The sequence below is a fragment of the Narcine bancroftii genome, chromosome 2, assembly GCF_036971445.1.
Source record: "Narcine bancroftii isolate sNarBan1 chromosome 2, sNarBan1.hap1, whole genome shotgun sequence".
Taxonomy (NCBI): Eukaryota; Metazoa; Chordata; class Chondrichthyes; order Torpediniformes; family Narcinidae; genus Narcine; species Narcine bancroftii.
The window spans coordinates 173475315-173502660 of record NC_091470.1 but is presented as its reverse complement, the minus strand read 5'-3'; the positions used below and the strand labels follow the sequence as shown (position 1 = coordinate 173502660).

The window sequence follows — 27346 nt, the reverse complement described above, 5'->3', positions numbered from 1 at the left end:
TATCAATCATTCAACGTGCATTCTCAAGGAACCGGAAAATTCACTTAACCAGCATCTACCAATCCCTGTAGGTGGTGGATACCAGGGGTTTTTCTTGACTTCTATACAGGTTCATGATCCTTTATCTGGACATCTAAAATCTGTAAAGCTCCAAAATCTGGCAAGTGGGGACCGGCGGTCAGGGGAGACTGCCGAGCAGCTGGGGAAGACGGCCGGGGACCGGTGGTTCGGGGAGACGGCCGGGCGGCCGTGGGACCACGGTGGGGGTGACATCCGGGTGGCCGAGGGACCGCAGTTGGGGGAGGCGGCTGGGTGACTGAGGGACCGCGGTTGGGGGAGACGTCCAGGCGACTGGAAAGGGGTGGGGGTGGATACGGCAGCACAATTCGGGTGGACTTTCCGAAATCCAGAAAAATCCGAAATTCGGAACACACTCTCCCCCAAGGATTCTGGATAAAGGATCGTGTACTTGTATTACAATTTGAGATACAATGGGTAGGATCTGTCAGTGAAAATTGGCGATTAATAATTTGAAGTTTCTGGGCTAGAATTTCATGGTTGTAGTTGAACCATAAAATTGGGTATTTGAAGGTTCAGCTCATGAATGTTACTGGAAAGGTGCGATAGGATAAGAGAAGGTTCAAAGGAGATTTATGATGACGATGGAGGATTAGATGTGAGGAAATGAAAGACACAAAGGTTTTTTTTTAAAGGACAAAAGAGATTGTGAGTAAAATTATTCGATGTGTATGGAGCTGAGGGACCTGGATAATTTAACTTGGGAGGGTCTGCTTGCCCCAGAAAGGCCAATAAACAGTGGAAGAGATGTTTATGTCAAAGGAATAGAGGTGATTAAGACGTGTTTATGTCCAGTATTTTGGTGGTCAGGAGCTTGTTGCCTGAAGGGGAGATAGAGGCTGAAATCTTCAACATATTTACAAAAGATTTCTGACGTCACTAAACCCTTCACATGTCATAATTGCAAAGCTACGAACCGAGAGTGGGAAAGTAGGGCCAATTTCAATTGTACAGAAATATTTTGGTTTCTGTAAATTTGTGTTCATGCAGTAGACTATTTGATTCATTGTTAAAATTAATTCATGGCAATCTTAAGAATTCTTTTTCAAACTTGTGGGATAATACATCCTCTTTTGTAATATTTATTACCAAGGACTAGATACAAGGTTTGTATTTGGAGATGAATATTCTCTTTTGAAAATTTAATGCAGGATTCCTTTTCCATTGGAGCATTATTAAATAAGAGCCACATGATTAGTGTTAGAATTGCTACCACAGAGATGCTGTGCATTGAATATATCTTTTTTTTCCCCCTGATAGATATTGGCTGTATATATGAGCTAAGTGCAGTGCTGATCCACAGAGGGGTGAGTGCATATTCCGGCCATTACATTGCACACGTACGAGATGACAGGACCGGCGACTGGTATAAATTTAATGATGAGGAGATTGAGAAAATGGAAGGGAAGAAACTGCAGTTGGGGATAGAGGAAGATCTTGGTGAGCAACCAATGGCTTGATGTTGGGTCGCATTGAAATTTTACAAATTTTTGTGTGTAGAGTGAGCGTCCTCTTTGCTGCACGTTTGGTCTTTGGTTGTCAGAGCTGCACATAGTGTCTTTTGGCCTCCGCCAATACAACTCTAAAACTGTGGAGTTTGTGCCTATGGCTGAGATCGGGAGCTCCTCATGCAGCAGACCCCTAACCTGACACCTGTTGTAACTTGTGTCATGCCTCTCTGAACAAGGTGTTCTACTACAACTCAAGCTCTTGCTCAAGTTAAGTATTTATTAATTTGGTCAAAATGACATTTAATTTGTGTGCTGGTTGACTGATTCCACTGTCAAAAGATAGCCCATTTACTCATAGTGTTGGCTGTTCAAATCAAAGAAACTGCTTCTGCTTCTGTTAGTAACTGATGTAATTTATCATACAATTGTCAAAATAAAAATATACTGCTGATAGCTGCTTGTTGCAACATTGGTCAATTAAGAAAAATTGTGGAATTTTTTTCCTACTCCTTTTACCTTCTGGTGTGTTATGCCAACTTCCATGTTGATTTACTCGAAGGTATCTGTAGAATTTTACAGTACATAGACAGGCTCTTCAGCCCACAATTCTCTGCACCAATAATTTACAGAGGCTAATTAGCCCAACAGCCTTCTTTTGAATGTAGATGGAACCAGAATACCAGGAGGAAACCCGGCCGATTACGGGGAGAATGTTTGAACTTGATGTCACAGCACCAGAAGTCCGTATTGATTGCAAGTCAATGACTCCACTGGTTACTGCCACTCACTAGCTTGTAGGCTTTTATTAATGATATTGGCTAATGATTCCACAGGAGAAGTTCTGTAAGAGTGTAATGGAATGGCCCTTTTTACATTTTCCCCATTTTGCAGTGGTGTGGTGCATGCTCTCTACCTTTTGCACTCACAGTTGAATCAAGGCAGAAATCACCTCTCCAAGTTGTGAAGTTAAAATTGAACTGTTCTGGGAGCATATGGAGCCTCAACATGGCTCTGGACCATCTAATAATATTCAGGGAGTGGAATCAGATTGGTGATTCGGGATCCACATTTTGTAGGGCACCAATCGTATCAATACTCTGTAGAAATACATTTTGGTGCATCCTAAAACAAGAAGTGAGCTGGTCACCCAGTTGCATATCATCAGTACACACGGCAAACTGAAGAAATTTTCCAATGGTAGCATGTGGGCAGCAAATAAATGATTTACTAGAGTTTGTGATGTGTTTTCGTGTCTCAAGCTTGAAGAATGTGAATTTGAAGAATTCAAAGAATGTTAATTTGATTTGCTGTTTCTATGAAGAATCAATTAATCAATGCACCATTCTGTCTCCAAATCAATTTATTTTCAGGGTTGTATTCAATGTTTGCAGTTTCGGAATATCTTTTTTGAATGTCACATGAAAATCCAAGTATATCTGTTTCATTTGGCAGCAAATGAATGATAGCTAAAAACACTAATTGTATTTTCTCATCAAATCTTGTAATTATAAAAAATAATTCAAGCAAAACTTATCTTGTTCAGTTTCAATACAAAATTTGAAGTTCAATGTTGCTCATTTTGTAGCAGAGCCTTCAAAATCACAGGCACGGAAACCTAAATGTGTTAAAGGTGTCCACTGTTCAAGGAATGCATACATGTTGGTGTACAGACGGAAGGTGGAAGAATGCAAAGAAAAGGAAATGAGTGTTCAACTCCCATGTAAGTGTGTGTATGTCTTTATTGGTAGGATTGATGGGCTTTAACATTGGTGGCGTTCCTACTGACCATTAAGTTTATGAAATGGAACCATGATATGTTTTAAAAATGTCAATATTCATTTGAAATTAGTGAAAGCAATCTTTTATGAATGTCTTTCCTTGCTAATGGAAAAAAATAATTTTGAATCAAACCAAAACTTCTATCTGCGGTAGGAAACATCTGTTGAGCCAGCCTCCCAGCTGAATTTGGTGCTTTCTTCAGGGTCCATTTGCTTGGCCCAAGTTGTTGACTGTAAGCAAACTGGCATGAGGGAAGCCTGACTCCTTGACTTCAGTACTGTTTTCATGCAGTAGGCATGTATGTTAAATAACGTTATCCTTTTACTTGTGTCTTCAAATCCACTCCCCTTATTTAGCAAATAGTGTCACTTTTGGTAGAAGGTTCTGTGAGTAATTTGGTTGCTGGTAATGCTGCCTTTCCCTATCTACATGCCAGTAAATCTTTACTGTGGTGAAATATCATCTCTTGGGAAAGCTGTCTTTTGTCATCTACCTGTAGCTCTTGTTGTGGTTGAACATATCAATTTCCTGGTCCAGCCAGGAGGAACTCTATTTGTGTAATTGAAAGAGGCTGCTGTATGTCAAGGAATGTCTGGCAAGTGGGAGGCTTCAATAGAGAGATAGGAAGAGATTGGACAGCATGCTCTGGGGTTAGAGTGAAGGGCAGGCTGGCAGGATGAGCCAAGGCTGGCAGAATGAGGGAATTCTCAATTGAAGTTCTGGTCAAGAAAAAAGAGACATGTAAGAACATAATGTTTTGGGCTTGAGCTCTTCATTGAGGATGCATGTGTCAGTTAAGGAAAGATGGGATACGAGTAAAATCAGGAAAAAAGAAGACATCTGATAGCTCTGGCAGATTCTACAAGTATAGTAAAGGCAAAAGAGTAACTTGGCAGGGAAAAGGGCCCTTTAAAGATCAATAGGACAATTACGTGTGGAGCAATAGGAGATGAGCAAGGTCCTGAAGGGATATTCTTCTTCTGTATTTACTTGTGGAAAAAGAACATTAATGTGAGGGAATTCAGTGAAGTTAATAGTGATGTCTTAAAGAGACTCCATATTATATGAGAAGTTGCAGGAGGTATTGAAACACTAAATCCCTGGAGACTGATCAAGTGTATTCTAGAACATTGACGGAAGCTGCAACAGAAATTGCAGGAGCTCTGGCAGTGTTATTTGTACCAGCGTTAACCACAGGTGAGGTGTTGTGTGCTTTGCTCGTGTGCTTTGATTTAAGGAGAAGCCTTGGAACAGCAGACTGGTGGCCTAATAACAGTGATGGTAGGTCATTGGAGGGGATTCTGAGAGACCGAATCCATCAGCATTTGATTAGGTAGAGTCCGCATGGCTTTGTGTGTCGGAAATTGTGCCTCACGAATTTAATTGTCTTTTTCTTCAAGATTCCTTCATTGTCATGGGGTCATATTACAGAATGTGTAACATTACTAGAAACTGCCTTCTGCCTGCTATAAAGCAAAGAGTCATCATTAGTGTCGCCCAGTGCTCCATATAGTACGAATGATAGATTATCTCGATCAGATTATAGGTGACGCGGTTAAAAAGTTTGAGGTGACACCAGAATTGGTGGTGTAGTGAGGAAGCTAATGAGGAAGATTATCCAAGGTTTCAATGAGATCTTGGTCAATGTTCCAAGGAATAGTAGGTGGAGTTTAATGCGGACAAGTGAAATGTGTTGCATTTTGGTAAGTAAAACCAAAACAGGATTTACACAGCAAATCACAGGGCTCTGCAGAGTGTTGTAGACAGATAGACCCAGGCATACAGGTACATAGTTCCTTGAAAGTGGTAATACAAGGAGGTGAAGAAAGCATTTGACACACTTGCCTTCATCAATAAGGGCACTGAATATAGGAAGGACAGGAAGTAGAGAATGGCTAATGGCATTAGAGTGGAAGCTGCATTTTCTGAAGGAGGACATGTTAGATGTCTTGGAATGAAAGGCCTTATCCTGGGAATGGATGCAGTAAAGACAGAGGAATTGGAAGAATGAGGGCGGGGGGGCAAGGTGGGTAATCAAGATAACTTGTGGGAGTTGGTGAGTTGATGGAAGATGTCTGTCAATAGTTGGTCTCCCAAAATGGAGATAGAGAGATTGAGAAATGGGAACAGCTCAGATTGGCAACTTAGTATGGACCGGAAGGACCAAAGGACCTGCTTCCTTGTTGTAAAACTCTGTCTCATTCTTAAGTATTAAAAAAATTATTAAACTTTTTTAACCATCACCACACCGGAGGTCTCTCCTATTTTGACATGGTACCTCTCATCAGCAACATCTAAAAATACATAATCACTTTCTTTATGTATGCTGGTTACTTCCACCACTTTCTGTAAGATCTCCCTTGTCTCTGAATTGTTAAGTTGCTTCCCCGACATCCGACACTGGATGACATAAATCTCCATCTGACAAAATATTCAGAGGAGTTGCCATTGGTTTCACTTTTCATCCAAAACATTCTGGCTACTAGCACGGTCCATTTTTCTGAAACTGAACCGGACTGTTTTCATTCTTATTGTAATATGAGTTTTGGACCTCCTTGAATGTCCCATTATTCAGTTTGCTCAGCCCAACTCCACCACACCTCCTGCTGATGAAATTTGCATACAAGCACACTGGCTCATCCAAAGTACCAATGTCTCGATTGCCTTGTTTTAATCTCTATTAACTTCATGTCTTAATGTTCTATTGAATCTGAGTTGGGCATAGCCTCAATTTTTTTATATATATAACCCTCCTCCCTTCGGAGGCTACTGGCTGAACATAAACAGTCCACTACCTAATGATAAAAGGGAAGGTAATCAATGGGGTAAAAAAAAAGTAAACATAACCTTACAAATTTTGAAAGTAATTAAGAAATGAATCCCATAAGGAAACAAAATTTAGATTCTTTTCAGTAGTGGAGCATCTAATTATTTCTAAAGTCAGACGTCATCATATCATACAGCCATTGAGTGTAAGTGGGAGGGACAGCATCTTTCCTTTTCATTAGCGATAGGAGAAGCAAAGGAAACTACGAAGCAGTCAATATCTGATGACCCACTGATTCCAAAGAAAGCAAGAAAAGGATTTGGTGTCAAAGTACTGTTAAGAACTACAGGTAAGGTATGAAATATCCCTTCCCAAAAATTGGAAAGAGAAAGGCATAAAAATACAGTGTACCATCTTCAGTTATACATTTATCACATTTAGAAGAAAGATTAGAATAGAATTTACCTATTTGGACTTTGGAATGGTGGGCCTGGTGTGTGATCTTGAATTGTAATAATGAGTGTCTGGTACAAAGACAGGATGAATGCACTAACTTCAGAATAGAATTCCATGTAGTTTTAGAAATTAACTGTTGAAAATCTTGTTCCCATAGTTTTTAAATTCTGTTCAATTTTTTTAAAACTCACCAGTTTTTGAAGTTTTTACCCCATCATCTCACCCTGTCTCCAATCAAGGCTCCATGGTGCACATGCTTCCATTTCCAACCTCGTGACCATTCCTAAATGCCATTGATCCACCAGGTCAACTGTGCTGCCAAAACTTTATGCTTCCCCCTTTGCCTCTCTCATTTAAAACTCTGACTTTGATAACATTTTTTAAAGCTGATCTTCATATTTAACAAATCAGATATGAGTAGTTTTACTACATTAATAATGCTGTGTAAGTTACTATTCATGCCTTGAACATTCATCAAAACAAAATGCATTTAATTCCATTTCTATTGTTACATTGTGGAATTTTATTTTCATTAATTATAAACAGTTGTGACAGAGGATATAGATAAGTTTTTGGGAGATAAATTGCAAAATGCAAACACTTTAAAACAGATCTTACTTGAAATACTGGAGCTCAGTTTTTTTGCTCGTGCTTTGAAGAGTGCTCAAGAGACTTCACTAATGGATTGTTGTTTACCAAAGCAACAGATGAAAGAGATTGTTGGAGCCACATATTGTCTGCAGGAGAACCTGCTGTTCTAAGAGGGTCATGTGGTTTTGCAAGTAGAGGGAGTCAAACAGGCTTTCTCTCAGTGTGTGTGAGACAGAGAGAGAAAAGCAGAGATCACTTGGCAGTGTTACAACCATCAAAGCAGCTGGAACTAGAACAGGACAAGCTGGCAAGAAGCCCTAGTTTGGAAGATGGCCTAGTCAAAGCCCTTGTAGTTCATGCAAGAGGAGAGGACTGACTGTCTAATGTTTCACTTGGATTAAGAGAAACATAAAGGAACTGAGGTGACCTGAAAGAAAGAGGTTATCATCTGGAGATCCCTGAAGGGGCAGGTTTCATCAGCAAGACCCTGGAGGGGAGTTGTGGATGTCCTGGAACAACAAATCTCTCTCTGAAAACCGACAAGAACCTTCCTGAGTGGTAACCATTTACCTATCAAACACCAAAGCCTAGTGAACTTTAAACGAGTTAAATTCTGTGCACAGTATAAGAATTGCCTACAACCAGTGAACTTGGAGGAATGAGAAGTGAGATTGGACTGTGAATCAAATAACTTTTCTGAACTTACACACATGTGTACTTAGAATTTGAAGGGGGTTGAGTTAATAATAGATAAGTGTGATTCCGTTTTCATGTTTAAAGATAATTAAAAGCAAATTTATTTTGGTGAATATCTGTTGCTGCTGGGTTTTGGGGTCCTCTGGGCTCGTAACGCAGTCAACTCACAATGTACCTATTTTCTTGATGATTTTCCTTCCTCTTTCAGCTCATCTACAGAAAATGGTTGAACGTGACAACAAAAAATTTGAGGAATGGTGTATGGAAATGGCTGAGATGAGGAAACAGAGTGTGGACAAGGGCAAAGCCAAGCATGAGGAGGTGCAAGAGCTCTTTAACATGTTACCCGCTAAAGAAGGTCTGTGAACTTAACAGGATGATGTTCTTTTATGTGCACACCCATGTGAAAGATTTAATTTGAAGGAAGAATTTCACCACGTTGTAACATTTGTATGCTGTAACCACCTAGTGATGCAGATCAGGTTACGTAGATTTTGATAATTGTGTAGATTGCAGCACGGTGGGGGAGGGGGTGCTATGACGCTCGTTGGCAACAGGCATTATTCATGGAGCGGGGTGGGTAAAACTTGGAACCTGGATGATGGTGAGAGGTGTTTGGAGATCTGTGCTATTTTGAACTTTTGGCATGGATTCAACCTGGAAATGGTCACAATTGTGCTCCTTTTGGAAATGACCAATTCTTCAGGTATTGAAGTGACTGAAATTATTGGCTACTGTTTAGTGAATTGATTGATTACAGAACAAAATTCAAATATGAATGTCAAGTTTCACTGGAGAAGTTATTTTACTTCCACATTCTGATGGATGGATAATCAGACAATAAGAAATAGCAAATCTTTGTTCCTGAGAGATTGTAATTTATGAAACTGATTTTTCTTTTGAAGAGTAAACATGTGGATTAATAAGGGCAGGGCAAGGGATTTTGTACATATGGATTTCAACAAGGCCTTTGACAAATTTCCACATGTTAGATCACGTGGGATCCAAGGTGAACTGGCCAGCTGGATTCAAAACTGACGGAGGAAGGAGCTTAGAGTGGATGGTTGTTTTTCTGATTAGAGACCTGTGTATCACTGGTGTGCAGGGTTAGTGGTGGTAAAAACAGCAAAATGCTGGAAGAACTCGGCAGGTCCATAGGAGGTAAAGATGTATCGTCATATATATGAGCCTGCGCCCTTCGTCAAGATCTGAACAAAATGCAGGCAGGGGTCTTTATTAAAAATTCTGTGGAGAGGGGAAGAATGGGGGTGGGGGGGGAGAGAGTACACACCAGCACGTAGAAGGTATTAGTTCAAATTTATTATCATCTGATTGTACAAGTGCAATGCGATGAAGCAACTATCTCTGGTTCTCAATGCAAAACATACAGACACACAGCCAGACACTCTTATGGTCCTGTGGATTAACCTCTGATTCATTTCTTGAAGTGCCAGTTGATGAAGTAGACAAAGACGATGTGGTCAAACAATAGTCATGGCTTTTATTAGCAGAAACTCGTGGTACAATAATGAAAGAAAATAGATGCATATACAGTTATATCCAAGGCGAGTGTCCTTAACAGTCAAGATAATGCACAGCCAATGTTAGTACAGCAAGGCTCGCCAGAGGGGAGACAGGCAGCTTGGCAGACATTCACCACAATTCTCTAGAGCAACTGTACTACACTGTGATCCAGCTTGCCGGGATGCTCTTAATGGAGCTCCTGTAGAACGCTGGCATGTTGGATGCCGATAGCCTTTCCTGCTTCAGTCATCTCAGGTCGTGCCTTCCTGACATATGAGGAGATGTGTGTCCATGATACGTCTCTAGTTAAGTGAACTCCAAGGAATTTCATGCTCTCCACTGTCTCCACTACAGTGTTATTGATGTGTATTGGAGGGTGCCCATTCCTGCTCTTCCTGAAGTCCACGATTATCTCCTTCGTCATATCCAAGTTGAGACTCAGATTGTTTTTCTCCATCCTATAATGAGATTTTGCAACTCTGTAGTGTGACTCATTGTTGTTGTTGATGAGCCCAGCGACTGTTGTGTCATCTGCAAACTTGATGACTCTGTTGGAGCTGGTTCTGATAATGCAGTTGTGTGTTAGTAGCATGACCAGGAGCGGGCTGAGCACACAGCCCTGGGGTGCACCAGTGTTCAGCGTGACTGTGCTTAACATTCTGCTACCAACCTGGGCATGCAGTGTTCTTTTCGTGAGGAAATCCAGAATCCAGTTTTAGAGAGGGTTGTTGAGACCCAGCGAGGAGAGATTCTCCATTAGCCTCTGGGGAATGATAGTATTAAATGCCAAGCAGAAGTCGAATTGAAGCATGGCTTATGAGGCATCCTTCTGCAGGTGGGTCAGGACTCGAGTGGAAGGGCAAGGGAGGGATACGACAAGAGGATGGGAAAGAGGAAAGGTGAGAATTAATTGGGGGAGGGCAGTGCTGGTCCACTGTTTTTTGTAAAAGAAAAATCACTATTGGAGAAACTCAGCCGGTCAAATAATGTCCTTTACATAGCCGCGATAAAGATACATGACCAATGTTTCGGGCTTGAGTCTTTCATTAAGGTGTGGGCAAAATATAGGTAGGCACCTGATCAAAATGCTCAGGTGGGAGAGGAGCAGGAGGAGGAGCACAGTCCCACAGGCAGGGGGTAGTAGATGGATAAGGGAGGGAGGGCACACCAGCAAACAAGGAGAGGGTAGGTGGCTCTGAATGAAGAGGGAAAGGGGTGGAGACCAGGAGGAAAAAAAAGGGACAAGGAAGGGAGGGAGAACAGAGAGTGGGCGAGCAGAAACTGGAGACGTTAATGCCATCTGGTCTCTGGAGATTGGGGACGCGAGAAATAAATCAAGACCCTGATCAAATCTGAAGTTTACCTCCTCTCTCTGTCTTGACTGCCTGCCTCATTGATGAATTCATCAGGATGGAAATAGCTAGAAGAAAAGGGTGATGATACCAGATGATGGAGACATTGAAGTTAAAGTCTCCCTCTCTTCTGTTCATCCTACAGCTACGTAGAAAAGTGTTGAAGCAAATTGCTGGAAACCTGATCAAAAAGTACATCTTAAAAATGAAATCATAGAAAGATTTACTAATATTACTGAGCGAAGTGTCTTCACAGCTGGAATGCATGATGGGCAATGATAGAAGTCTAAATTACAATAAAACAAATAAATTATAAGGGTTAAAATATATGAAATTTAGCAAAGGCTTTGAACACTTTCTCCCAACCTTCCATTGGAGTGAACAGCACAGAAATTGGTCCTTCATTCAACCACATGAATGTCAACATTTTTGGCAGTACACCAAATTAAAGTTTTAGAGTGGTCAGATAGAAAACCTGCTTGTAAATGTGAAAGGCAAAGGGGATGATCCATTCATAGATGTACATGTACAGAAAAACCCTCTGTATCTGGTACCTTTGGTGTATTTTCTGCTTGATTGAGATTGTGTGTTGCGTGATTGGCAAACTAACCGCTGGTGGGGGGGAGAGGGGAGGGGGCGCCAAATTTAATCTTGTATTTATTTTTACCCATTTACTTCCACACGCTTGAGGCATGTTGCTTGAATTCAGGATAACGGGGATTTTACTGTAGGTTCATCAATATTTGCATGCTGATGGCCAAGAATAAAGCTTTTAGATTTAAGATGGTACGGAAAATGCACGTCAAAATATTATTATCAACTAGATTGACTCATAGGTTTCCATAAGTTATTACCTGTGCCTCTTGTTGCTGCTACATGTGGAGTTATTGGATGTGCCCTGGAGGTCACAGTCTCGTTTCTGGACATAATATTGCAGTCTGCATCTCTTAACACAATTTGTTTGAAGTTCACTATAATCTTATAAATGGGATTTTACAGTGACCGAGATTCCTGCACTGAACATCCTATGGGAAGCAGGAATAACTTTCACTGAGACTCGTATGGCCCTGACTATGGTTGCTTTTTGAGCTCCATTCTGTATGGTTGGTTCCATTGAGGCTAATGCATTTTTTATTTTAAGCATTTATGAGTGTACACAAGTATACACAATGGTTTAAACATAAAAAAAATTAATGAAATATTAAGTCTTTCCTCCTTCCTCGGTAATACATTATTTGAGTGCTCCCTGTGGGCAATGTATCAACCACCACTTCATTGCTGTGGGAGAAGTCAGCAAGTCCGTCCAAAATCAGTTTAACCTTTAAGTCACCTTCACACAGTATTTGGAACTTTTCTGAAACTCTAAATGAAGCTTGATTCACTGCTGTAGTCAACTCACAGGTGCAGTTCTCCAATCTGGTGCTTTGTGCAGGTCCCTGGAATCCGTAACCCCTTGTGCTCCACTGCCAAGCCTGGACTTTGCCATCTCGGCCACAGACCTATGTGGTTTTCAAGATGTTTGAGAAGAAACACCACCAGCACCTTTAACTGGCTATTTAAACCTGTGTGATGCCATCAGCGTAACACTCAGGCAGTGGGACCCCACAGAGGAGCACTGTGTCTTTGCTCCCTGCTCTCCTGAGTCCACATCAGCGGCAGTGCTGCCATTATAGTAGTGGCGTCATTTTTATTATAACTGCTCTAATTTCTCAGGAAGTCGCATTCCTTAGGGATAAATATTGGTAGTGATTGAAAGAGGTATAAAAATTTGGTAGATTATTCATTGTAAATGAATTAATATGGCCAGTCACAGTCAATGAGAATGGTGATCATCTTGAAAGAATTGATTTGGTTTGGTTGACTAAAAGGGCAAAGTTTTCTTTAAAATGTCAATGTTAAAATTTTAGCATATTGATTTGAGAATGTATTAATTACAAGGTATAATAAACTCAGATCAAGCAGGTTTCATTAAAAATAGACATTCTTTTTAAAATATCCATAGATGACTGAAATTCTTAGTTTTACCTAAGTATTTATCACTATTTTGAATGGATATTTAGAATAAAGTTCTGGTGCACCCTTCAATTGTAGTAATTCAGTAATATGAATATTGATCTTACAACCAGCAAATCTGCTAAAATGATATTCGGTATGGATAACTCGGGGTTGGAAATGAACAATAAAAGGTCATCCGCATAAAGAGACAGCCTATGTTCAATAGTTCCTCTAAACAAATGAGTCAAATCAGGATTTGCCCGCAGAGCAATAGGTAGGTGCTCCAATGCTAAGTCAAAAAGCAATGGGCTCAGAAGACAACCTTGTCTCATGTCTTGATATAATTTAAAAGGCTTGGATTGCAGGGATTTGGTATGACTTTAGGCCATTAGAAGTCGATATAAAAGTTTTATCCAATGTATAAAAGCAGGGCCAAAATTAAATTTTACTAGGGAGACAAATGTTTCCCATTCTACTCTATCAAACACTTTTTCAGCATCTAAGGATAAAATGCATTCATTGTTATGAGTAGAAGGTGTATACTTGATATTCAGTAATCTGGATATTTTAATAAGAATGTCAATTTTTAATGAAATCTGAGTTTATTATACCTGGTAATACATTTTCAAATTGATATGCTAAAACTTTAGATAAAATTTTTAACATCCACATTTATTAAGATCTATAAGATGCACAATCCTCTGAGTCTTTGCCATTTTTGAAGATCACCAAAGTAGCTGCTTCATTAAAAGAAGGGGTAAGTTTCCTTTTCAGAAAGAGTAATTTAATACCAAGTTTAAATGTGGAAGTAGTTATTTAGAAAAAGTTTTGTAAAACTCAAATCGGATAACCATCCATCTCTGGAGCTTTACCTGATTGTAATGAAAATAGTGCTTTATGCATTTCTTCTTGTGAAATTGGAGCTCCTAGACATTCTTTATTTTCCTGAGAAATTATCAGTATATTTAAATGGTTTTAAAAGTCATACATTAAATTGTGCTCATTATTAAATTCAGAGGAATATAAGTGAGTATAGAAATCTTTAAGAATTTTATTTATTTTGAATTGATTGGTACTTGTGGTACGATCAGGGAGACATATCTTATTAATTTGCATATTAGCCGAAACGGTTTTCAATTGGCTAGACAACAGTTTACCAAATTTCTCTCCATGAATATAAAAATTGGCCTTTAGTTCTTAAAATCCGTTGTTCAATCGGGTGTGTAGAAAGAAGGTCAAATTTAGATTTTAGTTAGTTCTTTTTCTGAAGAGTTCCAAGTCTCCATTTTGGGCAAAGTTTAAATCAATTTGCTTCATCTGATTAATCATATCTAATCTTTCTTCCCTAGCCCTTTTTTTTATTGGATGTATAAGAAATAATTTAGCCACATAGGTAAGCTTTCATAGTATTCCAGACCACTAAATTTGAAACATCTGGGGTTGAGTTGACATTAAATAAAAATTAAATTTGGTTCTCTTAAAAAAAGTCAAAAACTATTATTAAATAATAGGGTATTAAACCATCATTTTTTTAAATAATCGGAGTATTTGGGAATTTCATACTTGGAGAGACTGGAACGTGATTTGAGATGACTATACTTTGATACTCACAATCTTTAATTGGCTGGTTGTCTATTAAAAATTAATCAATCCTGGTATAGGCTTTATGAATGGTTGAGATAAAAGAGTAATCCCTAGAGATAGGATTCAAAAATCTCCATTCCTCAGACAAAAAGGAGTGTATTTTAAAGCCGATTTCGAGAGATTAGTCTTTTTTTTGAAGAATGGTCTAAAATTGTGTTCAAACAACAATCAAAATCTTCACCTAAAATTAGTATTTGGAAATGTCTAGTAAAAGATTAAAAAAAAAACTTTTCAAAAAAGGTTGGGTCATTCACATTTGGAGCATAAATATTGGCTAAAACCACCGGTTTATTCTGTAGTGTCCCATTAAGAATAATATAGTGCCCATTTTATCCATTCTATTATGCAGTATAAATGGTGCATTTGGTTGTATTAAAATGGAGTATTGACCTTTCCATTTAAATACCGGTCTGTCTTTATCTGTCTTCTGAATACATGTTTCTTGGAAATATGTAATATCTGCCTTTAAATGTTTATTGTGCGCTAAAATCCTTCTACACTTTATGGGTCCGTTAAGCCTCTTCATGTTCCATGCAATAGTTTGAATAGGTGCCATCTTTAACAATCTATTTTAAGATGTATCAAATTAAATTAAAGCACTAGAGCATGCATCCCCAAGGCCGCAGTAAATTATTCCATGTGACCTTGTTCCATACAAACCCAAATGAAACCCCTCACCCCAGCACAAGATTAGAGACCACTTCAAAAAAATCTAATGAAACCCTCTTTGACTCCACTGTTGATTTTCTTGTACCTTATTAATCAAATAGTATATTATTGATTATATGATAAGAAAGTTAGCCTAAACACTGATAGCACACAGGTGAGATCTAAATAGCATTCCAGTCTTCCAATGCACATGATCTTCACAATAGCCTTTTATACCATAAAATATCCTGTTTAACTTTAGTTTAAAGGTAAAATTTATATACATAATTGGTAAAGTAAAAAAGCAAATTCAAACAAGCCAACTCTTTTCCAACAGTCCCCTTTACTATAGTTATAAACCAGTATAGTGAGTAAAACTCATCTGAGCAGTAGAGAATACTAAACGCATGCACAGAAAAGACAGTTTAACAATTACAAAAACCTGAACCTATACTTACATTCCCGACTCAAGGTCAATAATGTCTAAATTCAAATTAATTAAAGACATTTAATGCTTGTAACAAAAACATCTCTCAATTAGTTCCATAATGTTAAACAATATTTTCATTAAACGAGTAAACACAAAAAGAGGAAAAATAAAGAGCGGTTTCCACAATCTGCCTTTCAATTCCTTCATCTTAAAGCAGTGGTCGACGTTCCCGGGGCCTCACTTTAAAGAAAATTCCATGCTTCTTCTAGTGAACTGAAGAAAATCTTTTGAGTTCCATGCCTTATTCTGAATCTCGCTGGATAAAGAAGAGTAGGTTTAAAACCTTTCCTGTATAGTTCAGTTGTAAACTTTGCAGAGTACAACAACTTCTAGGAAACAAAAGCATGTTCCTTGATAAGTTAAATCATTTTTTTTAATGTGCCAATCTCAAAATTATATATTTCTTCTAAAAATGGTGAAATTGAATAATAACAGAATCATTTATTATGTCAAATATATATGTCAAAACAAGAAACTTAGATTGAAACCTATCTTCAGAACACTAGAAATAATGGGGGATTAGCCCTACCTAATTTCCATTTTTACTACTGGAAATTAGACAGATGAATATCCTAATTGGATTGAGATGGAGTTGAAGGCCCTCAGAAGTACATCCTTGTGGGCAGTATTGGGGTTATCTTTACCTGTATTCAAAAATTGACAAAGAACTTAATAATGACACATAAATTGAAGATCTGCAATCAATTCAGAAAATTTTTCGGACTTTGGAGATTTGGAAATTATGTCCTATAATTTCAAATTATTTATTTCAACCAGCTATTTTAGCACCAGCTTTCAAGAATGGAATTTTTTAGGCATGAATAGTTTTAAAGATCTTTTTATACAACAACATTTTTTATATCTTCAACAATTGAGGACAATAGGTAACCTATCAAATAAACATTATTTCAGATATATCAAATTTGAAATTTTGTTCACTAAGCTTTTAACATTTCCTACTCTTCTGACCCAAATTTTATCGATGAACTCTTCAAGTTACAATTTACTCATTAAGGCATGATATCTGCTTTATATTAAAAACTATTGAATATGAAAGCAATTTTGTTAAGTGGAATTAAAACTGAATGGGAGATCAATCTGAATATCTCTTTCTTAGAGGAAGAACGGACTTCAGTTTTGGGCCTGATTTATGATTCATCATTGTGTGCTGGGCAGAGTTTTATTCAATTCAAAGTGCTACATCGTGTCCATTTCTCCAAAGTCAAACTTGCTCTAATTTATCCTGACATTAGTTCACTTTGTGACAAATGTAAAATATTTGATGCCTCTTTGTTACATATGTTTTGGACTTGCCCTAATTTGCAAAAGTTTTAAAACTTTTTCAACTATGATCACTTTAGATCCATGTCCAGTAATTGCACTATTTGTTTTTTTATAAAGATAAAAATGACAGGTTATAGCATTGTCCACTTTATTAGCAAGAAAAGCAATTCTGATAAAATGGTAAGATGAGTTCCCACATAATCAATGGTTATTAGATATTATGTCCTTTTTAAATCTGGAGAAAATTAGGCATAATGTCACGAAAATCAAGATACCTTTTGATAAGACTTGGGGCCCATTTATAGCGCATGTCCATAATTTGACAAATTAGGGGCGATGACGAATCCCCTGAGGCTGCTTATTCGAATTTAATATGACATACAATTTGAATTTTAACCTTGATTTCTGTGGGTTTGAAATTTTTTATTTTTTCATATAATATTGTATGTTTTACCATTTATTGGATTTAGAATTAAGTAGCACCATAAGCTATTATTTGCAAATCTGCAAAGGTTTCATTACAATTGATGTACTACTGCTTTTTGTTTGTTTTTCAATAAAAACAATTTTAAAGGAAGAAAGTCGCATTCCAGCTTCCTGGTTTTATTATCTTTGAAAGTTCTCTTTGAAATTGGGAAGAACATTGAAAGCTACAAGTGACGAGCATAATTAATCTGTGTTTGTTTTCCATGTTACAAAAAAAAATCAAATGGGCACCAAATATGAAAGTTTGTTGCTTTTGAATCAACATTTAATCAGCTGTCAGGTAATTGAATGGCACTTCTCCTGAACATGCAATGTGCTTGATAAGGTTCTGCAGGGTCATATTGCTCTGGAAGCTTTTCAGTTCACGAGCGAGTTTATACTGCGAATTTGACAGTAAGTCTGAAAAATTGGGCACACTTAATGTAAAGTCACGTTTGCCCGTTGAATACCAGGGGCTAAAAGTTGCTTTTTTTTTGTTTAGGAGAATTCTATGAGTTTTTGCCAGTGGACTGGCTGCGAAAATGGCTGGATGACTCTGCAGCAACAAAGCCCATTGATAATTCTCACCACTTGTGTGCACATAACAGACTTATTCCTGATAAAATCTGTGAAGTTAAAAGGATTTCTCAGAGGGCAGCTGATATCTTCTATGCTCGATATGGAGGTGGCCCCAGATTAGATGGTAAGTACTAGATTTTCAAATAAAACATTATTTGTCATGTTTTGAGCTCTGCTATTACGTCTGGAACCATTTTAGTGCTTCATAGGTGCCTGAAGAACAACACTTGAACTTTTATCTGTTTAGGATGTTCAGCCTTTCCAGCATTTGTGTTTTTTCTTATAATTTATTTACAAAATTTAGGGTTTTTTTTGTTATTTTACATTGCTATCACCTCTCTTGTCATTTAATCATCTCCTCCTCCCACACTTGCCCACATCTTCATTTGTGTCCTGTCCACTCTTCCCTACTTTCTCTACATTTAAACTTTATTTCTATATATCTCGAGCTATTTCAGATACAAGACCTGTGGTGATAACTTTCTTTCTTCACAGATACTGCCTCACCTATTGAGTATTTCCCCTTATTGTTTCATTTCAGATTTTCCAGTGTCTGGAATATTCTCTTTAATTAATTTCATCAATTAATTTCATCTAACCTCTCTTGCAGGTTTCTCTGTGGTGAAATAATCCTGTTTAGGAGAGGGATACAATTTTAAGCAGGGAAGCTGGGTTAAAATTGTTGAATTTAATTTAAATTTAGACATGAAGCATGGTCCATGAGTGTGTGCCACCCAAATACACCAATTAACCGACAAACCTCATACATTTTTGGAGGATGGGAGGAAACCGAAGCACTTGGAGTGGAAGAAACCCACTCAGACATGTGGGGAAGGAAGTACAAACTCCTTACAAACCACACTGGATGCAAACCTGGTTTTCTGGCACTGTAAGAGCATTGTGCTAAAGCACTTCATTAACCATGCTGCCCAAAGAAGAACCCTGTTTAGATCACATCGAGTACTTTGAGGATACTGGTCACCATACCATTGTCCATTGTTTGAATTAAGGTCCTGTCAAGTTGAAATGGTTCCTTAAATCCAACCAGATCCCTTAGTAAACCAATAAAAACACACAAAGCAGGAGAAACTCAGCAGGTCGAGCAATGTCCTTTATATAACAAAGGTACAAAAGCATAACTAATGTTTCGGGCTTGAAAATGTTGGTAGGCATCTGAATAAAAGAGTGGGGGGAAGGGGTGGTCACAAGGAAAGAGGTGATAGGTGGAGAACAGAGGGAGAGGACAGCAGAGATCAAGGGAAGGAGGGATGGCAGGTGAAGGGAGAGGGGAGAACTGGAAAGGGGACGGGAAGAGGAAGCAGGCACGCAGAAACAGGAGAAGTTAATGTTAATGCCATCTGGCTGGAGGGTGCCCAGTCAGAAAATAAGGCATTGTTCCTCCAATTTGCGGGTGGTCTTGGTGGAAATGTGCACAAGACCGTGGACAGACATGTGAGTGTGAGTGTGACACAGAACTGAAATAGTTGTCACAAGTAGCCAACTATTTCAGTTCTGTGTCACAACATCCCAGACTCTCATGTCTGTCTACCAAGACCACCCACAAATTGGAGGAATGACGCCTTATTTTCTGTCTGTGCACCCTCCAGCCAGATGGCATTAACATCAACTCTTCCGGTTTGTGCATGCCTGCTTCCTCTTCCCCCTACCTCCTTCCTGTCCCCTTTCCAGTTCTCCTCCTACCCTTCCTCCTTCCTTCACCTAGCCATCCCTCTCTGCTGTCCCCTCCCTCCCTTCTCTACCTATCACCTCCTGCCTTAAGACCACCCCTCTGCCTCCCTACTCTTGTTCGGACGTCTGCCAACATTTTCCCTTAAGCGTCAGTTATGTATGTGTACCTTTGCTACATAAAATACGCTGCTTGACCTCTGTGTTTTTACTTCAATCACGGTGTCTGCAGATTTTCATGTTTCACCTCTTAGTAAACCAGGTGTAACAGTGGAAGTTTTGTGTATAACGACTCTTCAGACATTCTTGCATCTTTCCATGAATTTGTTTCAGCTCTAAGTAGTAATTTGATCTATATGTTTGGCATTGGTGCTCATCTGGAATTATTTGGAACAGCTGTTAAATTTATGTTTAAATTGGGACACCGTGATTAACGTAGCGGTTAGTACAACACCAATGACCAGAAGTTGAATCCGGCACTACCTGTAAGGAGTTTGTACGTTCTTCCCGTGACTGTGTGGGTTTCCTCCAGTTGCCCTGGTTTCCTCCCATCAACCAAAAATGTAGGTTAATGCATGGGCCCAAGAACTGGAAAGGCCTGCTACCATGCTGTATCTCCATCACATAATAAATAAATATTCGTTAATTTCCGCAACTTCTGTGTGTCTGTGGCTCTTATACATGCATGCACACAAAAGCTGCTAAATTTTAAAAGTTTGAGAGTTTTTGAGAAGTCCGGATTCGTGAGTGGTCTGGATTTCTGGCATCTGGATTTTTGGACTTTTACTCCAAATTCACTGGATTTGGAGTAAAAGTTATAGACCATTGCAGGATGGAATTTGGCACAACTCAATGGTACCAACAAGCTAGTCCCATTTGCTTGCATTTGACCTATTATCCCTTTAAGCCTTCTCTATTCATGTAGCTACACAATCACCTTTCACATGTCATAATTGTACCCACCTCTGGGAGTTCGTTCCACGTGGAAAAAATGAACCCTCAGGTCTCTTTTAAGTCTTTCCTCTTTCACCTTAAATATGCACCCCATAGCATTAGATTTCCCAACCCTGGGGAAAAGGCTGTGACTATTCACTTTTATCTGTGTCCCTCGTGATTTTATAAACCTCTTCAAGGTCTTCCCTCAACCTTCATACTCCAGGGAGTTACGGCCCACCTAGCCTCTCCTTATAACTGAAGACTTGGTACATTTTTGTGAATTTTATTTGCACCTTTTCCAGTTAAATGGCACCTTTCCAATGCCTCAGCAACCAGAATTACAGATAATTGGACAATTATCTCAGCAATTGTTTAAGCTCTGGTGAAAGTACTTCTTCAAGGTTTATAAATTAAAAATTTATTAATTTATTAAAAAATCATATTAAAAATTTATAAATATCAAGCCAGCTCGTTTATTATCATCTGATTGCTCAAGTACAACCCGACGACACAGTGACCTCCAGTCCTCAATGCAAAACGCAGGCACATAACCAGACATAACACAAATACAGCCAGTCAATACATAGGCAGGACAGCGTTCATATATACAAATATGTAAATACATATTGTTTCATGACTATGAGAGTCTTGGCTGGTTAATGTAAGCAATTCCTTTGGTCATTCAGCATTCTCACTGTCTGTGGGAAGAAGCTGTTTCTCAGCCTGGTCCTGCTGACTCTGGGAGCAGCTGAAAGATGTTGTGTGAGGGATGGAAGAGGGTCCTCAACGATTTTGCGCCCCCTCTTCCGATAATGATCCTTGTAGATCACGTCATGGGGGGGAAGGGAGCTTCCAGTGATCCTCTCTTCCAGTCTTATGGTCCTCAGGATTGACCTCTGATCCATTTCTCTACAGCAATGATGCATCCAGCCAGGGCTCTCTTGTTAGAGCTCCTGTAGAAAGTTTACATGATGGTGGCTGGTTGCCTTGCCTGCTTCAGCTGCTTCTCAGGAAGTGCTATTGTGCCTTCCTGACAAATGAGAGGATGCTATGTGTCCACGATAGGTCACTAGTTAAGTGAACTTCAAGGCACTTGGTGCTCTCTGCCCTCTCTCTATTACAGAGTTATTGATGTATTGTGAAGGATGGTCATTCCTGCTTCTCCTGAAGTCCACGATCATCTATCCACTTTGAGATTCAGGTTGTTAATCTCGCACCATATCAAGAGATTTTCCACCTTTGCTCCAAATTGTGACTCGTCGATGTTGATGAGGATAACTGGTGCCATCTGCAAACTTGATGGCACTGTTGGAGCTGATCTGGCATTGCAGTTGTGGATCAGCAGCATGAACAGAAGCAGGCTGAGCACACTGCCTGAGGCGACACAGTGCTCAGTGTGACAGTACTCGACGTTCTGGTACCAACCCGGACATATTGTGGTCTTTCTGTTAAGAAATCTAGTTACAGTGAGGGCTGTTGAGTCCCAGTGAGGACAGCTTCTGGGGAACGATCGTAGTAAACGGTGAGCTGAAGTCGATGAACAGCAGCCCAGCATATGACTGACGTGGAGAAGAGATAAACCATTATGATGTAACGTGTCATTTTTTTTTATAGCCACATTGAGAGTGCTTGCTACAGCAGTCGTTATTATGGACCTTAAAATCAGTTTTGACTAGCAGACTTCAATTTTGCTTGAGGCATCCTCACAGCAGATGTCTCCTCCTGCTTGCACAATGCTGTCATAATTGCATTGCACCCCATCTGACTGCCGATATTCCCACTTGGCCATTTGTGGGCTTATTGCCTGCTCATGCTATTTCCCTCTCATTCAATTCCTGACCATCCAACTCCCTTTCCTGAATCAAAATAAAAAAACAAATGGGCAGGAAGCACGTTGCACAGCAGACCTTGTGTAAGATCATTCCTGATTGATCAGCTAGTATTGTGAGAAGCTCACTCTTCTAGCACCTCTTGCTCTCCTGTCCTCTCCAAAACTTTGCCTCAACCCACTTTTAAATGTCAATTCATGAAATTTTAAGTAAAGCTCATTCTTGTAATTATTTCACAAACAAGCTTTCTTGTGCGTTTCAAATTATTTAGATGAAGTTAACTATAGTGACTTTAACATTGCGTTTTTATTTATGGTATCTATTTTAATCTCCAATGTGGTTATTTGACATGCACAGATTGTCGCCCACAGCCTGGCGCATTACCTTGCCCATGTTGCAAATGTGAACCTTGAAGGGAGGAGGTTCATACTGGTGTTGTTAAAATATGAGGAAAAAATGGAGAATAGATGTTTTTGTGCAGCAGGACTTGTTTGTTCAATTCATTAACTGAAATCATGTGTCCGTTACTTATCAGAATGGTTTTTTTTCAGTTTAGACATAGAGCATGGTTACAGGCCCTTGTGGCTCGAGCCCGTGCCACCCAATTACACGTAATTGACCTACACCCCTGGGGCTTTTTGAATGGCGGGAGAAAGCTGGAGCCCCCAGAGGAAACCCATGCAGATATGGGGAGAACATACAAACTCTTTACTACAGACAGCGCGGGATTCGAACCCTGGTCCCAGTTGCTGGCGTTGTAACAGCCTTGCATTTACAGTCCCACCCACTTTGATAATCTTGTTCTCGTATGATATAAAAACATGGAGTGCGCAACTTGTAAATAAGATGAATTAATCAAACATTTTTCTTATCCTTAGCTTCTGCTTTATGTAGAGATTGTGTCATGGAGAAATGTAGGATACTTCGATTAAAGAATCAGTTAAATGAAGATTACAAGATTATCTCCAACCTAACCAGAATCACATTACAAAGGTATTTTTTTAAATTTTGAAACTGTTCTGATCGTTTCCTAGTTGCAGAAAACTATTACTTATTGTGCTTTTGGTAGAGTTGGATTATTTATTTTTAAATGCAGTGGATATGACATTGTACTGCAGGTTTTCATTCCTGATTTTTCTTCTTCATGCAGCCACGTCAACATCCCGTTGTAAGGGCTAACATTTAATTCCTTTGCCTAATCATCCTTGAGAAAGTGGTGGTGAATCTCCCAACTGCTGCATTCCTTGTGATGAAAGCACTCCCACAGTGCTGTTAGGTAGGGAGTTCCAGGATTTTGATCCAGTCATCAAGGAATGCAAATATTTTCCCAAGTCACAATGATATTGCATGACTTGGAAAAAACCTGGAAGGTGATGGTATTTCCATATGCCTTCTGTGCTCCAGATGCTAAAGATTTGGGAGGAGCAGTTGAAGATTTTCTTCTATGTTTTTACCTCACCAGTGACTCTGAATTTTATTTTGCATTGGAAGGAGAAGGAATTGGATGAAAGTGCATACTTTCCTAATTCTACCAACTTGGACAAGAGAACAATTCAGAATGGAAACCTAGGAATAGAAAAATCTTAATTGCTGAATGTGCTTGAAGAAGAGTCAAGCAGGCTGGATAAAGGCGTTGCAGTGGCCTTTGACAATATGCTGTACATGAAGCTAATTAACAAGATAGAGCCCGTGGTATAACAGGAAGCACTGACGTGAGTAGAGCATCAGCTGATTAGCAGGAAGAAGAGAGTCAGAAAACAGGGATCATATTCTGATTGGCTGCCAGTTGCTAGTGGTGTTCCACAGGGGTCGGTGTTGGGGCTGCTTCTTTTTATGTTGTGTATTAATGATTTAGATTATGGAATGAATAGCTTTGCGGCCAAGTTTGCAGATGATACGAAGATAGGTGGAAGACCAGATTGTGTTGAAGAACTAGGGAGTTTGCTGAAGGACAGATATGAGAATGGGAAGTGGCAAATGAAATACATAACATAACAATTACAGCACGGAAACAGGCCATTAGGCCCTTCTAGTCCGCACCGAACCAAACACCCCTTTCTAGTCCCACCTCCCTGCACAATGCCCATAACCCTCCATCTTCTTCTCATCCATATACCTGTCCAACCTTTTCTTAAATAATACAATTGACTCCGCCGCCACTATTTCTCCCGGAAGATCATTCCACACGGCTACCACTCTCTGAGTAAAGAAGTTCCCCCTCATGTTACCTCTAAACCTCTGCCCCTTAATTCTTAACTCATGTCCTCTTGTTTTAATCTTTCCTCCTCTTAACGGAAATAGTCTATCCACATCCACTCTGTCTATCCCTTTCATAATCTTAAATACTTCTATCAAATCCCCTCTCAACCTTCTACGCTCCAAAGAATAAAGACCTAATCTGTCCAATCTCTGCCTATACTCTAGATGCTTAAACCCAGGTAACATTCTGGTAAACCTTCTCTGCACTCTCTCCACTCTGTTTATATCCTTCCTATAATTAGGCAACCAGAACTGCACACAGAACTCCAAATTAGGCCACACCAATGTCTTATACAATCTCAACATCACCTCCCAACTCCTATATTCCATGCAATGATTGATAAAGGCCAGCATACTAAAAGCCTTCTTCACCACCCTATTCACGTGAGTTTCTACCTTCAGGGAACGATGTACCGTTACTCCTAAATCTTTCTGCTCTTCTGTATTCCTCAATGCTCTCCCATTTACCACGTATGTCCTATTCTGATTCTTCTTACCAAAATGAAGCACCTCACACTTATCAGCATTAAATTCCATCTGCCATTTTTCAGCCCACTTTTCTAAGCAGCCCAAATCCCTCTGCAATCCTTGAAAACCTTCTTCATTATCCACTATTCCACCTATCTTAGTATCGTCTGCATATTTACTAATCCAATTCACCACCCCATCATCTAGATCATTAATGTATATAACGAACAACAATGGGCCCAATACAGATCCTTGAGGCACACCACTGGTCACCGGCCTCCAACCTGACAGACAATTATCCACTACCACTCTCTGGCCTCTCCCTTTCAGCCAATGTTCAATCCATTTGACTATCTTAAAATTTATACCTAAAGACTGCACCTTCCTAACTAACCTTCCATGTGGTACCTTATCGAAGGCCTTACTGAAGTCCATATAGACAACATCCACTGCGCTACCCTCATCCACATTCCTAGTCACCTCTTCAAAAAATTCAATCAGATTGGTCAAACATGACCTTCCTCCCACAAATCCATGTTGAGTGCTCCTGATCAGACCCTGTCTATCCAGATGTTTATAAGTACTATCTCTAAGAATTTTCTCCATTAATTTACCTACCACAGACGTCAAACTTACAGGCCGATAGTTGCCAGGCTTCCTCCTTGAATCCTTTTTAAATAACGGAACCACATGCGCAATGCGCCAATCCTCCGGCACTATCCCCATATCTAATGACATTTGGAAAATTACCGCCAGAGCCTCTGCTATTTCCTCCTTCACTTCTCTCAATGTCCTGGGGAAGATCCCGTCTGGTCCCGGAGACTTATCCACCTTTATATTCTTCAAAAGCCTTAAAACTACACCTTTTGTAATCTCTATATTCCCCATATTTACCCAATTTGCTTTTTTTATCTCACATCTCCCAATATCCTTCTCCTTAGTGAATGTGATGTTGGAAAGTGTATGGACATGTACTTTAGTAGAAAGAAAATAAAATGGACAGATTATTTGTTAAATGGGAAGAAAACTGAAAATACCCAGATGCAAAGGGACCTGGGAGTCCTCATGCAGGAGAGCCAGACTTGCAGGATGAGTCAGTGGTGTAGAAGCCAGATACAATGCTGGTATTCATTTCAAGAGGAATAGAATGTAAGAGCAGGGATTAGATGTTGAGGCTTTATAAGGCGCTGGTGAGACCTCACAGAGTGTTGAGCAGTTTTGGGCTCATTTCAGAAAGGACATGCTGACATTGGAGAGGGTTCAGAGGAGGTTCTTCAGGATGATCTAGGAATTAAAGTTTTATCATATGAGGAGCATTTAACAGTTCTTGGCTGTACACCTTGGAATTTAGGAGAATGAGGGGCGATCTCATTGAAAGATTTTGACTGTTGAAAAGCAGGGACAGAGTAGATGCTGAAAGGTTGTTTCCCATAGTGAGAGAATCGAGGACTCGGCTTCAGGATTGAATGGCGTCCGCTTAGAATTTCTTCAGCCACAGGATGGTAAATCTAGAATTTGTTGCCACAGGTGGTAGGCCAGGTCATTGGGTGTATTTAAGACAGAAAGTGATAGGTTCTTGATTAGCCTGGGCATCAAAGGTTATGTGGAAAAGGTTTGGCAATGGGGCTGAATGGGAAAATGGATCAGCTCATGATTGAATGGCAGGGTAGACTTGATGGGTTGAATAGCCTATTTATGCTTTTGTATCTAATAGTGTTTGGAGTGTAATAAACTTTAAAGATAAATTTACTCTCATTGTTCATAGTGCATAAAGTAAATCAAGATTTCCTCAATGTTTTGTAATCGCTAGGCCTTAATAATTGATATTTTTCAGGCGTGACAAACAAAATTTTGAACCTTAAATATTCAAATCTAATAACATGGGCACAGGTGCTGCTTCTCATTATTCTCATCCATCTGACTGGTTCATCATAGCTGGTAGTATTGCTTCATAAAATGCCACACTTACCCATAAGGTATCTTCAGGGATTTGGAGCTCAGTTTCAATTCAAAAGTTCTCTTTACAAAAGCAAAGGTGTGATCTTACTGTATCTTTTTCAGATGAGGATTGATATTCCACTCTTAGTTTGATCAATGATTCTTCATTTTGTGCAAGGCGGTCTTTTACAATTTAAGGAGATACACAGAATACACGTCTAAACTCAAGTGATCCCGTTTCTATGCGAATGATCCATTTTGTGAAAAGTGTAAAATTTTTGAAGCCTTACTGATTCATATGCTTTGGCAGTGTCCTAATTTAGGAAGACATTGGCAGAATATTTTTCAGTCTTTATCAACGATTTTTAAGATTAAATTAGATCCATGCCCTTTAACTGCCTTGTTTTGTTTTGCGTGAACCAGATAAACTT

The 27346-nt window shown here is 39.3% G+C and overlaps 1 protein-coding gene across 4 annotated transcripts in view; it reads left to right on the top strand.

Moving 5' to 3' along the window:
* usp48 (ubiquitin specific peptidase 48) overlaps window positions 1-27346 on the top strand; it is a 181059-nt gene that overhangs the window by 85777 nt on the left and 67936 nt on the right. For 3 of the 4 annotated variants that reach the window (XM_069919151.1, XM_069919150.1, XM_069919154.1), the window contains exons 9-13: window positions 1339-1518; window positions 3115-3249; window positions 8027-8176; window positions 17723-17923; window positions 23129-23243. In XM_069919151.1, the coding sequence (XP_069775252.1) occupies window positions 1339-1518; window positions 3115-3249; window positions 8027-8176; window positions 17723-17923; window positions 23129-23243 (781 nt within the window). The remainder of the gene's footprint in view (window positions 1-1338; window positions 1519-3114; window positions 3250-8026; window positions 8177-17722; window positions 17924-23128; window positions 23244-27346) is intronic. The other variant, XM_069919155.1, reaches the window with a different exon arrangement.